The sequence below is a fragment of the Pristiophorus japonicus genome, chromosome 7, assembly GCF_044704955.1.
Source record: "Pristiophorus japonicus isolate sPriJap1 chromosome 7, sPriJap1.hap1, whole genome shotgun sequence".
NCBI lineage: Eukaryota > Metazoa > Chordata > Chondrichthyes > Pristiophoridae > Pristiophorus > Pristiophorus japonicus.
Window position 1 is genome coordinate 138,563,963 of NC_091983.1, and position 15,461 is coordinate 138,579,423.

Consider the following 15,461-nt stretch of genomic DNA (forward strand, 5'->3'; position numbering starts at 1 on the left):
CTGTCTGCCAACCAGTTCTCTATCCACGTCAATAAATTATCACCGATAACATATGCTTTAATTTAGCACATTAATCTATTCTGTGGGACCTTGTCAAAAGCCTTTTGAAAGTCTAAATACACCACAGCCACTGGTTCTCCCCTGTCCACTCTACTAGTTACATCCTCAAAAAATTCTCGAAGATTTGTCAAGCATGATTTCCCTTTCATAAATCCATGCTGACTTGGACCGATCCTGTCACTGCTTTCCAAATGCGCTGCTATTACAGCTTTAATAATTGATTCCAACATTTACCCCAATAGCCCTTGCACCTTGACTGTGCTTTGACTTGGCTCTCTCCCTGTTAACCCGCAAGTCCTTTTGCCACAACGTTGGGTAGTGGTTACCAGTTTCGATGGTTCGAGGATGCAGTGGAGGTTCCAGTGGGTTCTAGGTGTGATCCATGTGTGTGTCCATGGCTACATACATCTATTTCCACCAACCCACAGCGAGATCATGCAACAGGCCCGTTACATTAACATATGGGATCAGACACAGTGCAAGTACAAAGAGAGGAAGTTACAGTTTGTTTCGTGACACCTTGGATCAGTGACTTACATTCGTTACATTTTGCGGTCATGCACCAAGATTGGGTAGATTGCATTCATGGTTCAGTCATGTTAAGTACTGAGGTAGCAGTACACATATGCAAGGAAGCAGGTTCCAAAGCAACCAGACAGTGTCCTAGTCGTCTGATAGCAGCACTGTGCCCCCTGCTAGTGAGGTGGGCTTGGTTCGCTCACCTAGCCAGGACTCGGGGCCTTTGCCATTGCCTAGTGGTGGGCAGAGCCACAGATGTGTGTGGCCTCCCTGTCTTCCTTTGAGGGCTGCAGAATCTTCTGCCTGCTCTCTAACGGTGTTGAGAACCTGGCTGTTCCAGGTTCCAATTGGGAAACTCGTTAGTTCTGACCTTTCGCTGCCGGACATGGCCGAGGTAACGACTGGGTCTGGGGGCTGCGCCGTCTCCACCCGGTTAGTGGAAAACGGCGGCTGACTGCGTGTATTGGCGCCATTTTTGTTTCCAGGTCCGTGGCGAATAGTGCCATCGGGTGCCTGCAGTGTGGTATAGAACTGGGGCAGGGTATCAGGATCGGTGCCTTCACCCTCGAGGTTGCTGGCCTATAATTTGTGGGGACACCTGGGGCAGGGCATCAGGATCAGCACCTTTACCCTCCCGAATTTGCTCACTTGCTACTTTTGGGGACACTGTATTCCAGACATCTCGCAACAACATTTTGTTCTTTACGTTAGGACTGGTACCGACATCTCGCAACAACATTTTGTTCACAATCTTAATCAGTTCGTTATATTGATTGCCATGCATAAAATGTCTCTTTAAGTTCAGTAGGTTGCAGGTCTCTTTTAAGAGAACCCTGCTGGCTTTACCCCAATCAAATCCTTTGTTAGACACCACGTTTTGGTCCCTCAGCGTTGCACCTCGTGATATGGCCGCAGCCATCTTTTTTTTCAGCCACGCTGCATCTCGCTGCAGCAGGGACGCCATCTTGCCTCTGTCCTCGAGGTCGACTGCCTTGATCCTTCTCTCCCGCCATTCTGCCACAAAAGCTGGAAGAGTGCCTGTGAATTCGATCTTCCTCCCCAGGAGTCCTGTCACTGGAGCCGGGAAGGTACTTTTATGTCGTTCCGGTCAGATCTTAGTCACACAGTTCTGATGGATGGTCCATGGCTCAGGTGCTGTGCTGGTCTGTTCTCTGGTGCCTGGCCCAAGCAAAGGTAAGGTTTTGCTCTGCCTCTGAACACGGGGGACATCGATTGCTGTAGTGAAGAGGTCTTCCCATTTCCACTGGATCTTTCCCATCCACCTTCTTCCGAGTAGCATTGGTCCATCACCTGCAACAATCCACAGAGGTAACTTGTGCACCACGCCATTATGGATTACACTTACATCCGCACTACCAAGGACTGGGATCAGCTCCTTGGTGTAGGTGTGCAACTTTTCCTGTACTGTAACCAGCTCGGGTTGTTTTTCGTTCCATAGCCTCTCAAAGGCATCCTGGCTCATCACTGACTGGCTCGCTCCCATGTCCACTTCTGTGAAGACTGAAACGCCGTTTATCTCGACTTCCATCTTCACTGGAGGAAAATCGGTGGTGCAGGTATACACTCCATGCACTTCTTCTTGGGGCTGAGCTGCCTCTCTGGCCAATTCATCATACTCCCCGCTGGATTCAAAGTCATCTACCGACTCCTCTGTTAGACGGTGAGTCGTATTTCTTTTACACATAAGCTGGATCTGGCCTTTCATGTTACAGGTTTTGCATACGTACTCAGCAAACCGACTATGGTTTCCTCCGCAACGGCAGCATGGTGCTACTCAATTAGCACCCCTCGGCGGAATCTGAGTTCTGGAAACCTGAGGTCTGTGCTCTCTGCCCTGCGCAGAGCCACATTCTACAGTCTTGCCTGTGAAAGGCACCATTCTGTGTACAGTACTTGCCGGGTTTGAGTCCACAGGATGAATAATTTGCTTGGTGCTGCAGGTCGAGGTCATGAATGCCTGACTGATGCTGATGGCCTTCTGCAGGTTGACTGTGGTGTTGGCAGATAATAGCTTGTGAAGGAGGCCCTCGTGGCCAATTCCCATAATGAAGATGTCTCGCAATGCTTCGTTGAGGTACGTGCCAAAATCACATGATGCCGCAAGTCTCCTGAGGTCGGCAGCATATTTTGCAATCTCCTGGCCCTCAGGTCTGTGGTGAGTGTAGAATCTGTGCCCGGCTGTGAGGATGCTCTGTTTTGGTTTAAGTTGGTCGCGAATGAGTTCAGTCAGCTCATCATATGTCTTATCCTTGGCCTTCATGGGTGCCAGCAAGTTGCTGATGAGGCGGTAGACCTCGGGCCCACAACTGGTCAGCAGTATAGCCTTGCGCTTCTCCGTCAATGTGTCCGTCTCCCCTGCCAGGTCGTTTGCCATGAAATCTTGCTCGAGCCTTTCCATGAAGGCATCCCAATCATCACCCTCTGCGAAGTCTTTTAGTGTGTTAAAGGTAGCCATAATCGCGTGAAAGTCCATATTCTCGTCGCCAGTTGTTATGCCTGTAATGTACTTATGAATGACTCAATGTGTTGTACTCAAACTGTAGTGACCTTGGTCCTTTATTCGTAACTCCCGAGTGAGGCACAAGCATGGTGGGCAGCCTTTTATACTGGGCCCTGCACACCTATGCAGGTGACCCTCAGGTCTCCCACCACAGTGCCCTCTGGTGGACAGCCTCTGTCACAGGGGCAGGAAACCCCGGTCTCCACCAGTTGCACCTTCTAGTGGTGCCAGCATAGTATGTACACAGTGTAAACCTTATTGATAGTACATCAGGTAACAAGTTTCCATCTTATGCAACTAGTGACTACACAGAGAGTATATCTATAGTCTGTATATATAACAAGATCTAACATAGTCTGCTCCCTGGTTGGTTCTGCAATGTACTGTTCAAGGAAACTATTGTGGATATACTCTATGAACTCTACCTCAAGGCTACCCTGGCCAATATGCTTTGTCCAATCAATATGAAGGATAAAATCGCACATGATTATTGTAGGTCCTTTTTTACAAGCCTCCATTCATGCTGAAGGAATCTAAGTTTTATCATGAGAGGTATTGAATATAAAAGCAAAGCAGTAATTGTGAACTGATGTAAAACTTTATTAAGACCTCAGTTAAAGTATTGTGTGCAGCAATGGGTTCCACACTATAGAAAGGATATTGAGGCATTAGAGCAGATTCACCAGGATGCAGCCTGGTATAAGAAAATACTAATACAAAGAAAGGCAAAACATTTCAATGGATTCCCATTAAATTTACAGGACCTCGAACACAGATTCTGACCAACATTCCTTCCTTAACCAATACCACAGAAAAATGAATGATTGGTTGGTTAATCATCATCTCATTACTCTTTGTGGTTTCTTGCTCTGTGCAAAATGCCACTTGTCGACATATTGCAATTTAAAGTATGTGAAGTGGCTTGAAACATTTCTGAGAGCCATGATTAGATGCAACATAAATGCTCTGAGACCTAGAATCATAGAAGGCCACACCACAGAAAGAGGACATGCGGTTCATTGTGTCTGTGTTGGTTCTTTGCCAAAGAAATCCAAAGCTAATCCCACTGCTTGGTCACTCCCTCATAAACCTGGGTCAGAATCAAGCTTGGAGCGTGGAAAGAGATATTTATTAATTAAGAGTTCTTGGGAAAATTGATTTTGGCAGTCTCAGCTCAAGTCCAGTGGAAAGTATCCACAGAAAAAAGCTGCTAGAAAATTCAACATGATACTGCTGCAGCATCCGTTGCATAAGTAAAGCTTCCATGGGGGTCTAGTAACTTACAAAGCAAGGGTGCAATTCATGCACTATCAAGACTTGAAGTAAACTTTTAAACCAGTGTAACTAATATATTTATGTCTATGCTAATGTAACAAATTTATTCTACGAGGCCAGATTGACAATTTGGACGGACACAGTGGGAAATCTTCTGAGCAGCCTGGTTTGGTAGTGTGTGTGTGTGTGTGTGTGGACTGTGGGAAGTGGGGTGGTGGTGGGGAGGCGATGGTAGCATCATACCCCATCCACACCATAACTGAGGTGTGAATGTGAAGAAACTTTCTATTCACTTGTGCTCATCTCTACTTGAAACAATAATCAGTTCACAAAAAAATTGAAACACAAATGATCAAACTAACAAATAAAAATGAATTACTAAAGAAGGCTGCACAACCACACTGCTCATGAGACATTACGCAGCTATATGGTCCATTTGACATTGGTGCGTCTATCCTCCCAATGGATTTGCAGGATCTTGTGGAGGCAGTGTTGGTGGTATTTCTCCAGTGTTTTGAGGTGTCTACTGTATATGGTCCACATCTCTGAGCCATATAGGAGGATGGGTATCACGACAGCCCTGTAGACCATAAGCTTGGTGCCAGATTTGAGGACCTGGTATTCGAACACTCTCTTCTGCAGGTGACCGAAGGCTGCACTGGTGCACTGGAAGCGGTGTTGGAACTCGTTGTCGATGTCTGCCCTTGTTGATACTAGGCTCCCGAGGTATGGATCAGGTCACCCAGCATCGAAGCACAGACCACACTCGACCAGTTCCATTGGGCGGGCCACATCGTCCGCATGCCCAACACGAGACTCCCAAAGCAAGCGCTCTATTCGAAAATCCTACATGGCAGGCGAGCCCCAGATAGGCAGAGGAAACATTTCAAGGACACCCTCAAAGCCTCCTTGATAAAGTGCAACATCCCCACCGGCACCTGGGAATCCTTGGCCCAAGACTGCCCTAAGTGGAGGAAGAGCATTCGGGAGGGCGCTGAGCACCTCGAGTCTCGTGGCCGAGAGCATTTACCAACATACCTTTCACAATCACTCAGGCCAGGAAATTGTCATTAAGTGGAACAATTTTTTATTCAAATACATTTTGATTGTAAACACATTAAGAATGGTTGTAGAAAAAGAATGGAAACCAGGTGCAGCAAGGACCAATTTCTTCCTCATTGTGCGTATCTGGTCACTTTGGTTCATAGGGTATCAGAATGCATTTACATGAGTCATTTTTGGTGCTGCAGACCAGTGTATTATCTGCTGAAAGTGCTAAAATTGACAGCTGGTGGTAAGGATCGAAACACAATGGCCTGGAGTTTGCGATCAGCAGCAAATGATGGCGCTCGCCACTGACCACTAAGATCTAGTAATATATGTGGCGTGGATTGTACCTTTCCCAAAGTTAGTTTGATTCTGGTGCCAACTCTAGGGCATCTCTGGCATCCAGCAACAGCGATGTCATCAAGCAGGCCTAACAGCCAATCACATTGAAGAATTCTCACAGACAGCAAACCAGGAAGTAAAATGTGCTAATTATCCTTCATTTTTTATACATTTTACAGAGAGCGAAATAAAGATTGGGATATACACATGGGATTAAGGTAGAAGCTGAAATATCTTAAACAATTTTTTAAAAAGTATTTATTATATTAAAAACTTATGGAATTTTTTAATATAATGGAAAAATTTGACATTCAAATTGTTTTTTTCAGAGCCATAGAGGTTGTTCAGCAGTCGTTATGACTTAGTACACTGTTAAAAACTTAGTTAAACCTCATTTAACAAGGCTTAACTTTTTGGGGGTGTTTTAACAGCAATATTACAGCACAAAAGGGGAAGTTCATGTCAGTTCAAGTGATTTCTAAAGATTGCCCTCTGTGGGGACTTCAACAGTGCACCCTATGGAGAAGGGGGAAATCACTGACAGTAACTTCTGGATTTCCGCGTTTAACAGCGAATGTGGCGGCACCAGAAGTTGCTGTCAGTTTCACAGAGTAATGACGACGAACACTGACAGTTTCGCCGTCTATTCAACTGCAAAATACAGGCCAATGCTCCATTGCAAGTTTCAGCTTCAATATAAAAACAGAAAATGCTAGAAACGCTCAGCAGGTCAGACAGCATTTGTGGAGAGAGAAACGGAATGAACCCTTCATCATTGACCTGAAACGTTAACTCTGTTTCTCTCTTCACTGATGCTGTCTGACCTGCTGAGTATTTCCAGCATTTTTTACTTTTATATCTGATTTCCAGCATCCGCAGTATTTTGCTTTTGATCAGTTTCAATATGTTCCTCCATACTTGGTTTAATGCAGTGTGCCAGTTAGATGTTGGTATAAGTCCTAAACAATCCAGGAAGGGAACATTTCTATGATTTATTTCTTTGTACAGCATAGCTAAGCCACATAAAACAAAATTGAAGTAGATTCAGTTTTAATATGTAAAAAACTACAGAAATTTAAAAACTTACGACACAATGGCAGGGATGTCCTCCTCATTCTTGAAACGACCAGACAAGAGAAAAATCTTTCTGTCAAACTTTGTGGGCCTGTATCCTGGAATTTTCTGGGTGTCACGGACTACAAAATAAGTACGGGAACAAATGCATTAATGTGACAATATTCAAGACATATTGCGATAATAGAAATGATTCATATAGTTAATAGAATTGCTTGATAGATTTATGTATAACAGCTTCTCCTTATTTGTGTGGCTGAAATTGAACAAACTAATTTGCATTCATTGCACCCAGACATTTTGTTAGCAGTCAAGGCTATGGCGATTGCCCCAGGATACAAGTTGCAGGTTACAAGTGGCAGCAAAATAGGCGAGTCTGTAGCAGCACATAAATTAAGGATACATTTTCAATCTCTACAAACTGTCTCCAGGCTCAGTCATGTTCTGTTGATTCACCATTCATCGGAATATTTAGCATTTATTAACAATTAAAGTCGTACAATTCAAACCTATTGCTAAAACTCATGAGTTGGGGTAAGATCTAAATTAAAGGAGAAACCTGGAACTGGGCATTTTAAATATACAAATTTTGGCAGGCTGATGTCATCTCAGATCTGGCCTGTGGGTTAAAAAAAAGATTTTTATTTAAAAAAATCTGAATTCAAATTCTCAAATTGCAATGGAAGGATTTGAATTAATGTTCTCTGGATTATTAATTTAGGTCTATGGATTACAAAATGTATCTCATTACAATTAACAGTAGTTAATAAACAATGGAATGCTCTGGTTAGTTGGTTTCACAAGAACAAAAGTTTTTTTTTTAAGTTAAAAGCACATACATAGCAACTTGTGGGCCATGTGGCCTCTGAGCCAACCTTCAGAGTTCAGGCAACTGACTCATATTTATGTTTATATTTCTTATTCATTAGTTTGTCCTGTTTGAATTTCCTCCAATTAAACATCGGGAAGATTAATGCCATTGACTTTGGCCCTTTGACACAGAATCCATTCCCTAGCCACCATTTTCCTCCAAGGCCATTGCCTCAGGCTGAACCAGATTGTTCACAACCACTGCATCCTATTTCACCCTGAGCTGAGCTTCTAACCTCTGTGCTTCCTACATTAGCTCTCAGTCCACCAACACCTCAAATTAAATATTCTCATCCTCCAGCCCTCCATGAACTCTATGTTCCTCCAATTCTGGCCTCTTGTGCAACCTCGACTTACTTCACCCCACTGTTGCCGGCCGTGCCTTCTGCTGTCAAGGCCCGAAGCTCTCGAACTCCCTCCCTAAACCTCGCCGCCTCTCCATCTCTCTTTCCTCCTTTAAGACACTCCTTAAAACCTACCTCTTTGACCTACCTTTTAGTCACCTGTGCTAACGTCTCCTTGTTTAGCTCAGTGTCAATTCTTGTCTGATTATGTTTCTGTGAAGCACCTTGGGATATTTTACTATGCTAAATGCACTATATGAATGCAAGTTGTAGTTGTTGTATCATTTATTTAATGGTTAGAATGCGAGTATTTTAAAGTAAAATCCACAAATTATTTTAAAGATTTTAGATAGTTGCTCAATAAGGAGGATTGTTAAAAAATATGGGAAGTCAGATTGGTCTATGTGCTATATATGGCAAAAAGAAAATGCCACAGACTTGATGGGCCCAATGTACTATATATTCTATGATAATGAACATTAATCACAGAGCCTTTGAAATAAACAGACCAGAATGTGGGCATGTCACAGAGTGAACTGTAGGACTTAAAGCTGTTTTTATACAGAAGCTACCAATCACAGACCAGCAAAGCTGTAGCCCATTCACTGGAATTGCAATTCCCTTCTTCAGGAGAGAGTTCTGTATGTGTGGCTTCTAAGCAGTACAGAGCTCCTCTCTCAATCAATGGCTAAGTATTTAGAGGACAGAAGTAGAACATAAGAACATAGGCCCCAAATTTCCCCAGCCGCTTGGAGCGGCGTAGTTAGATGTGGTGCGCGACTTCGTGGGGGAAAAAATGCGCCGAAAACTTACCGGGATAATTTGGCCATTCCTGGATCACTGTGGGCCGTGGCGTGGAGGGGCGGAGCTTGGGCTGCGCTTGTTCAGCGCAGCTGATAGGGGGGTGGGGCTTGGGGCCGGCGTGTCCTCGAGTGCCGGCAGGGGGACATGCGCAATGTGCATTAACACATGCGCGCATGCGCAATGGGCCAGGAACCTTGGCAATCGGCCATTTAAAGGAAGAGCATCCTCAGTGCCTCAGCAGCATTGGCAGTGGGCCATATTAGAAGGTAAGGTGTGAATTGTGATTATTGGGTGCCTGAGGGAGTGGAAAGGAGTGCTGCATAGATGCATGAAAGGTGAGAACTGTATGTTATCAAGATGACCTGAGTGTAAATCCAATGCACCAATGACGCAAGAGCATGTAACAAGGACGAAGAACTTCTTGCATGAGGCCGTGGAGAAACTAGTCACTGTCATTTTGGACAGATGGCAAGAGCTGGATATCAGTAAGAGTGGTCCCACAAAAGTTCCACCCAAAGAAATGAGGAGACGCTGGAACCTAATTACAGAAGAATTCTCTGCAGGGGTGAAGACTGCAAGAAGTGGAAGCCAGTGTAAAAAAAATGGCAGGATGTTGGTCAAGTAGTGAGTGTAAGTATTATCTTAAGTTTTAAATGGAAATACAATTGTTACTGTGATCATCTGTATATGTCCCATCCATCATCTTTGCAGAATAAATTGGCCCACAACAAAAGGGAGCAAACTAGAACAGGAGGAGGGCTGCCAAATCTGCACCAACTATCACCCCTGGAACAGAGAGTAGCTGCCTTGCTGAGTCGCAGCTGCAGAAAAAGAATTAGCTCTGCACAAGCTGGGCCCACGTGCGAGGGTGAGGGTCAATCATGAAAATGCACTGTCGCCCTTCAAATCAACCTGCTGACTAGCCTGCTACGTGTGAGACTACTCATTCCACCCATCCTGCCCCCTCCTTTCCTGCTAACCATTTGACTGATCTGTTGTATTTTGTAGAAGAAGAAGATAATCCTGAACATCCTGAAGATCAACAAGAAGATCCAGAAGTGTCTGCTCCAGACCAAGATGGGTGGGGGGAGGAGGGGTCCATGGATCTGTGTTCACGGGAGAATGCTGATCATGATATGGATGAGTCCATGGTACAGGGCATCACTTTGCCAGACACCTTCATGAGCTCTGCCATGACATTCCATGGTTTTACACCTTCCGAGATTGCGGATCCCAGTGGCGGTGGTGGAATGCAGATTGGAACACCCAGTGCCCCACCGTCCCAGCCTGCGCCTCGCACTGGAGGGGTGCCGCTATGCAGACCCACGGCGAGGGGAAGGAGAAGCCGACCAGTCTCTCCTGAGATGCAGCCTTCATCAGATGTACATCAGGTTATGTCATTGGGTGAGGAGACCAATGCTCTTACCCGATCACTTGTGACTGCCGTCAGTGGAGTGCGTGATGAGGTTGCGACACTGTCGGGACAAATATCAGCACTGAGAAGAGAACTGAGGGCGGGCATTTCAGAGGTAGTGCACATGATGGCAAAGGCCATGAGGGAGCTAGCTGCTGCAATAAGGGCACACAGGCCTGACAATCAAATGCCACTCCCATTGCAATCCCCACACCAGCCTCTGTTGAGACCTAAGCCGGGTCCACAGCTGCCCCCCCACCCCCCCACTCCATCACCATCACCGCCCCATGAGGAAGTGCACATTCCCTGATATGTGGGTGAGAGATGGGTGCAGCCTTTCTTCCTTTCTTTGCTGTTGTTGTTGTTGTTCTTGAAGTGCATTGTTATCTTTCCAATAAAAGATTTTTTGCATTAAAACGGAATCATGTTCCATTATCATCACACAACATTTACGAACAACTGGTAAAACAAACATCCCTCACCCCTACAGTCATGTGTGCCTGCCACCCCTAGCCCTGGCCGAAGGGCTAGCCGGTGCGTTCTGCAGTCGGCAAGGCAGGACTGCTCTATTTTCAGTAGCTGATTTATCTTTCAATTATTTTTGATGATGTCGTGAAGATGTTGTGTTGAAGTTGTTTTGATGTTGTGCTGATGCTGTGAAAGTGTTTAGTGCTTTAGAATCCTCTAACTTACCACGCCCCTCCCCCCACTATTTATGGCTACCTGCGCTGATTTCTTAAATGTAGGTAAGGTTTTTCTGTGCCTACAAAAGTGGCCACATACACTGGCCTAAGTTAGTTCGGAGTAACTTTTAGCTGATCAAATTTGCTTCCATGGCCAAAACAGGTGCAAGTAGCTGGTCACGCCCCCTTTTGGAGAAAAAAAAGAACCTAAAAAAATACCTAACTAACTGACTTACACTGGATCAAGTTAAATGGGGGAAATTTGCAATTTTTATGTTACTCCAAAAAAAGCTACTTACTCCAAAAAAAGCAGGGCAACTCCTGGGGAAATTTGAGCCCATAAGAACATAAGAAATAGGCGCAGGAATAGGCCATTTGACCCCTCGAGCCTGCTCCGCCATTTAATAAGATCATGGCTGATCTGATCATGGACTCAGCTCCACTTCCCTGCCCGCTCTCCATAACCCTTTATTCCCTTATCGCTCAAAAATCTGTCTAACTCCATCTTAAATATATTCAATGACCCAACCTCCACAGCTCTCCGGGGCCGAGAATTCCACAGATTTACAACCCTCTGAGAGAAGAAATTCCTCCTCATCTCAGTTTTAAATGGGCGCCCCTTATTCTGAGACTATGCCCCCTAGTTTTAGTTTCCTCTACGAGTGGAAATATGCTCTCTGCATCCACCTTGTCGAGCCCTCTCATTATCTTATATTTTCGATAAAATCATCTCTCATTCTTCTGAACTCCAATGAGTATAGGCCCAACCTACTTAACCTATCTTCATAAGTCATCTCGCTCATTTCTGCAATCAACCTAGTGAACCTTCTCTGAACAGCCTCCAGTGCAAGTATATCCTTCCTTAAATACTGAGACCAAAACTGAACGCAGTACTCCAGGTGTGGCATCACCAATACCATGTACAGTTGTAGCAGGACTTCTCTGCTTTTATACTCTATCCCCCTTGCAATAAAGGAGAACATTCCATTTGTCTCTAATACAAAAGCAAAATACTGCAGATGCTGGAATCTGAAATAAAAACAGAGAATGTTGGCAATCTCAACGGGTCAGGCAGTATCTGTGGAGAGAAAAACAGAGTTAATGTTTTGAGTCGATGATGAAACATTAACTCTATTTTTCTCTCCACAGATGCTGCCTGACCCACTGAGATTTACAGCATTCTCTGTTTTTATTCCATTTGCCTTCCTGATTACTTGCTGTACCTGCGTACTAACTTTTTGTGTTTCATGCACAAGGACCCCCAGGTCTCTCTGTACTGCAGCATGTTACAATTTTTCTCCATTTAAATTATAATTTGCTTTTCTATTTTTTCTGCCAAAGTGGATAACCTCACATTTTCCCACATTATAAGAACATAAGAACATAAGTAATAGGAACAGGAGTAGGCCATACGGCCCCTCGAGCCTGCTTCACCATTCAATAAGATCTTGGCTGATCTGATCATGGACTCAGCTCCACTTCCCCGCCCGCTCCACATAACCCCTTATCCCCTCATCGTTTAAGAAACTGTCTATTTCTGTCTTGAATTTATTCAATATCCCAGCTTCCACAGCTCTCTGAGGCAGCGAATTCCACAGATTTACAACCCTCTGCGAGAAGAAATTTCTTCTCATCACTGTTTTAAATGGGCGGCCCCTTATTCTAAGATCATGCCCTCTAGTTCTAGTCTCTCCAGTCAGTGGAAACATCCTCTCTGCATCCACCTTGTCAAGCCCCCTCATAGTCTTGTACGTTTCGATAAGATCACATCTCATTCTTCTGAATTCCAATGAGTAGAGGCCCAAGCTACTCATCCTTTCCTCATAAGTCAACCCTCTCATCCCCAGAATCAACCTGGTGAACCTTCTCTGAACTGCCTCCAAAGCAAGTATATCCTTTCTTAAATATGGAAACCAAAACTGCACGCAGTATTCCAGGTATGGTCTCACCAATACCCTGTATAACTGTAGCAAGACTTCCCTGCTTTTATACTCCATCCCCTTTGCAATAAAGGTCAAGATACCATTGGCCTTCCTGATCACTTGCTGTACCTGCATACTATCCTTTTGTGTTTCATGCACAAGTACCCCCAGGTCCCGCTGTACTGCGACACTTTGCAATCTTTCTCCATTTAAATAATAACTTGCTTTTTGATTTTTTTCTGCCAAAGTGCATGACCTCACACTTTCCAACATTATACTCCATCTGCCAAATTTTTGCCCACTCACTTAGCCTGTCTATGTCCTTTTGCAGATTTTTTGTGTCCTCCTCACACATTGCTTTTCCTCCCACCTTTGTATCAGCAAACTTGGCTATGTTACACTGAGTCCCTTCTTCCAAGTTGTTAATATAGATTGTAAATAGTTGGGGTCCTAGCACTGATCCCTGTGGCACCCCACTCGTTACTGGTTGCCAACCAGAGAATGAACCATTTCTCTGTTAGTTAACCAATCCTCTATCCATGCTAATGTATTACCCCCAACCCTGTGAACGTTTATCTTTTGCAGTAACATTGTACTCCATCTGCCAAATTTTTGCCCACTCATTTAGCCTGACTATATCCATTTGCAGATCTTTTGTGTCCTCACAATTTGCTTTCCCACCCATCTTTGTATCATCAGCAAACCTGGCTACATTACACTCGGTCTCTTCATCCAAGTCATCAATATAGATTGTAAATAGATGAGGCCTCAGCACCGATCCCTGCGGCACCCCACTGGTTATTATTTGCCAACTGGAAAATGACCCATTTATCCCGACTCTCTGTTTTCTGTTAGTTAGCCAATTCTCTATCCATGCTAATATATTACCCCCAACTCTGTGAAATTTTATCTTGTGCAGTAACCTTTTATGTGGCACCTTATCAAATGCCTTCTGGAAATCCAAATACACCACATCCTCTGGTTGCTCCTTATCCACCCTGCTCGTTACATCCTCAAAGAACTCCAGCAGATTTGTCAAACACGATTTCCCTTTCATAAAACCATGCTGACCCTGCTTGACTGTATTATGCTTTTCCAAATGTCCTGCTACTGCTTCCTTAATAATGGACTCCAGCATTTTCCCAACAGATGTTAGGTTAACCAGTCCACAGTGTCCACAATGCTATACATTTAAATTTACTTCAAATACGTTTAAAAAGTGTCCAGGAGGTACAAGGGACCCGTGAGCACTTTAAAACCCCAGTTTGAGAGTATACCGAGTTACATTCCATGAATTGTCAAACCCCACATTTTTCCAAGGCGCGAGGTGGATTTATACTATAATTCTAGCATTAGTGCGAGATGGAAACCAATTTGCAGAACATGGATGTTTTCTCTTAACTTTCACTAACTTTTTCAAGTTAGCGCAATGCTTCACGTGACAGGAGTGCGTATCAAGGAGATCAGTGAGCCCCCACAATGTTCTATCCACTCATTCTAATGGATAGAAAGATTGAATCGTTCCATTGATCTGGCACTGGCATTCTGATACACACTCCCTGCGGGAGAAACTCTGCCCTTCGCCAGGGGCATGAACTCATCAAATGTGCTCTATAATGGAAAGAAGCCCAAATATTAATTCCAGTGCAAGTTTCGCCACACAGAAATTCTGCACAATAACAAATCAGAGAGAAACGGAAGGCATGTATTGCCAAATAGTTTACAACACGCCTGTGACATAACTAAAAGGTGCAAAATGCATATAAAGCAGAAAGAGAACGAGTGGAAATCGGAATGTCTGGAACTTATCCTCAGAGAGTACGTTTGGAAAGAGTTGGACCCATTGAAGTTAAGTCGAGATTTATGCAACAAACGATCGCTTTGTTGAAAAAAAGATATTCATTGAGTGAAATAGATTAGTCCTTCTGTAGAAGCTTGAGATTAAATCAAACTTACCTGTGCGAACTCCTCTCACAGTCATGATTTGCAAATCATAATGGAAAGTCCTCTCCAGAATCTCTCTGTTTTTGGTGAGCAGAGTCCGTCTGTCCGTTGCTTTAGCCCCGTGCAGTCGGCACAGAGCCGATTTTAACTGACCTGACACAGCGCGAATCATCTTCACCGTTCTTCAGCCCGAACCGTTATCCCCGCTCGGATCAATCAGAGTCATCTATTTAAACAGACCAAGCTGTCAATCACGCCCCCATTCCCGTGCAAACACAGTGTCCAGAACAGATCTGTACAATGTTACTGCAGCCAGTTACACCTATTGCGAAACATGTACAATGATAATAATAGATCGTTTTTTTCATCAGTGCGAATCGAATTTATATCCAGCCAAAGGATGTGCAATGATAAATGCGTTTAAAAAATATAGTTTCTGGGTACATTGTACAAAATGACACTCAATGGCTGTCTCTATCGTAAACATTACAGTGAGGATATATATGTAATATCCTGTACTGCACAGTGCAGAAAATGACAACGCGATATATTATAATACAAAAAAAAAACAGATAATATTGGAAACACTCAGCAGGTCCGGCAGCATCTGTGGAGAGGAACTTTCAGGTCGATCACCTTTCA

At 44.2% G+C, this 15,461-nt stretch overlaps 1 protein-coding gene across 1 annotated transcript in view; it reads right to left on the reverse strand.

Moving 5' to 3' along the window:
• LOC139266636 (protein FAM162B-like) overlaps window positions 1-14,991 on the reverse strand; it is an 85,236-nt gene extending 70,245 nt beyond the window's left edge. Inside the window, exons 1-2 of the mRNA XM_070884225.1 lie at window positions 14,832-14,991; window positions 6,852-6,960 (exon numbers count right to left, since the gene is read on the reverse strand). Of these exons, the coding sequence (XP_070740326.1) occupies window positions 6,852-6,960; window positions 14,832-14,991 (269 nt within the window). The remainder of the gene's footprint in view (window positions 1-6,851; window positions 6,961-14,831) is intronic.
• Between the last annotated feature and the right edge of the window lie 470 nt (window positions 14,992-15,461).